Source organism: Sinocyclocheilus anshuiensis, unplaced genomic scaffold, assembly GCF_001515605.1.
Source record: "Sinocyclocheilus anshuiensis isolate Anshui unplaced genomic scaffold, SAMN03320099.WGS_v1.1 scaffold152, whole genome shotgun sequence".
In the NCBI taxonomy this organism is placed as follows: domain Eukaryota; kingdom Metazoa; phylum Chordata; class Actinopteri; order Cypriniformes; family Cyprinidae; genus Sinocyclocheilus; species Sinocyclocheilus anshuiensis.
In genome coordinates, this window is record NW_015555781.1 from 4,723,765 (window position 1) to 4,725,657 (window position 1,893).

General features: G+C 33.2%; 1 protein-coding gene across 1 annotated transcript in view; it reads right to left on the reverse strand.

Annotated features, from left to right (window-relative positions):
* The window catches only part of LOC107674598 (Golgi SNAP receptor complex member 2-like), an 8,523-nt gene that overhangs the window by 1,288 nt on the left and 5,342 nt on the right, over nt 1-1,893 (reverse strand). Inside the window, exons 4-5 of the mRNA XM_016468618.1 lie at nt 697-829; nt 423-563 (exon numbers count right to left, since the gene is read on the reverse strand). Of these exons, the coding sequence (XP_016324104.1) occupies nt 423-563; nt 697-829 (274 nt within the window). The remainder of the gene's footprint in view (nt 1-422; nt 564-696; nt 830-1,893) is intronic.

Genomic DNA, 1,893 nt, shown 5'->3' on the forward strand with positions numbered 1-1,893 from the left:
TTCCCCAAAGCACAGGCAGAGACCGTCTCTCACGCTCTGTGATAATCAGAGGAGCTTCAGGAAGACCACACACTCCTCCCTGGAAACACAGTCAGTGTCTATATGTGCATACATGACCTCAAACCAGTGGTGTCATTGTTAGCTAAAACCTAAATGTTTTCCTTAATAGATATAAAGCAGAAATAATATATAGTTAATGAAAAAAAATACTGTTAATTTAATTGAAAATGGATAGATCGGTTGTGTCAATTAATCCTGTCTACATTTCATTTGGCTATCATTAAACTATTATATCAGCTTTATCAACAATCAGTCAAGCACTATTTGAAATGTTTAGAAACATCCTGATAAGAGGATGGGAAAAAAATTCCCTTTCCTGGTCTATAGTTCAATCCGCCCTGTGTTGTGTGCGTCACACACACCTTAAGCGTGCTCCTCTGGTCTCTCAGGCCATTAAGGATGCTGGAGCCAGAGCCCAGCAGGTCGTCCATTCCTCTGTGAGCATTTTGTAGACCGCTATTAAACTGCAGGGTTTCATCAATAGGGATGGAGGTGTCTGCATCCTACACATAAAAAGCACACAGCACTGTCAAAATCTTGCCTTCTTTGTAGTGTGATGTGCGTTTATAGACTGATGAGAGACAGAGAAAGAGTCTGGGCAAAAACTACGCAGAAGAACGTGTGTGGTCTACTGACGTTAGTTGTGAAGCTTCGGCTCAAGAGCTCCTCTCTTTCTCTCTCCTGAGCCTCGCGAGCGTAACGTCTGTGCTGGAAGTTCCCCAGGGCTGTCTGAAGATGCTGCACATCATACTTCAACTGATCAACACGCCTACAGAAAGAAAAACACAGTGAGTGTCTTTCGGACCACACAGCTGCACACAGGGCTTGCTTGGTGATGCAACAGTTGTAGACTACCTGCTCATTTATAGAGAAAGAAGTTTTGCATTCTATAATGGCTAAAACTGAATTTCGAATAAAACTTTTCAAGTCTTATTTACACCACTCAGGACTCAACAAAAAGGATGATACAAAGACATACAGGGCTGTAAAAGAATTTCAGGCCACTTATTGGAACTGTGGCCAGCTATTATTAAAAATTAAAAACAATTTATTTTATATTTTGTTTTCATTTTTATATTCACATTCATTAATGAAAAATTAAAGTTAAATTTAGTTTTGAAAATGATGAAACATTATTATTATTATTATTAATATCATTATGATCATATTGATAAAAAAATTATTTGTACATTTTTTTTAAATTATCATATTTTTAATAATGATCATATTGATAAATATAACATTTATTTTTGAAAATTATTTTAAAATATGCTGCAATTATATTATACATAATTCTAATAATGATCACATTGCTAATTCAATTCAAAATAGTTTAAATTATTATATATAATGCTATTATTTTAAAGACACTATTATTTATATTTGAAAATAATGATCGTCTAGCTAAAAATGCTTTTTTTATTATTATTTTATTATTATATAAAATATATATAACATTTGAAAATAATTTAATATTTTTTATTATATAAAATTTGAAAAATTCAAAAATGAAAATTTTAGTTGTAGGGTCAATAAAAAAAAATTACAGGACAAGTCCAAATTTGAACTAATGGGTTGACTGGGCGCAGCAGACAAAATCCTTATTGTTGAGCTGTTTTGACTAAATGCATAAAAACACGTAGGGTATTAGAACAGATAAAGATATAACAATCGCTTCAGTGACAAAAGTGTCTGAAGCTCCCTCTGTTAAAACTAGGATTCACATTGTTAAAGGGGTCATATGATGCCCATTTTCCACAAGTTGATATGATTCTTTAGGGTCTTAATGAAAAGTCTGTAACATAGTTTGGTTAAAATTTCTCAATGGTAGTG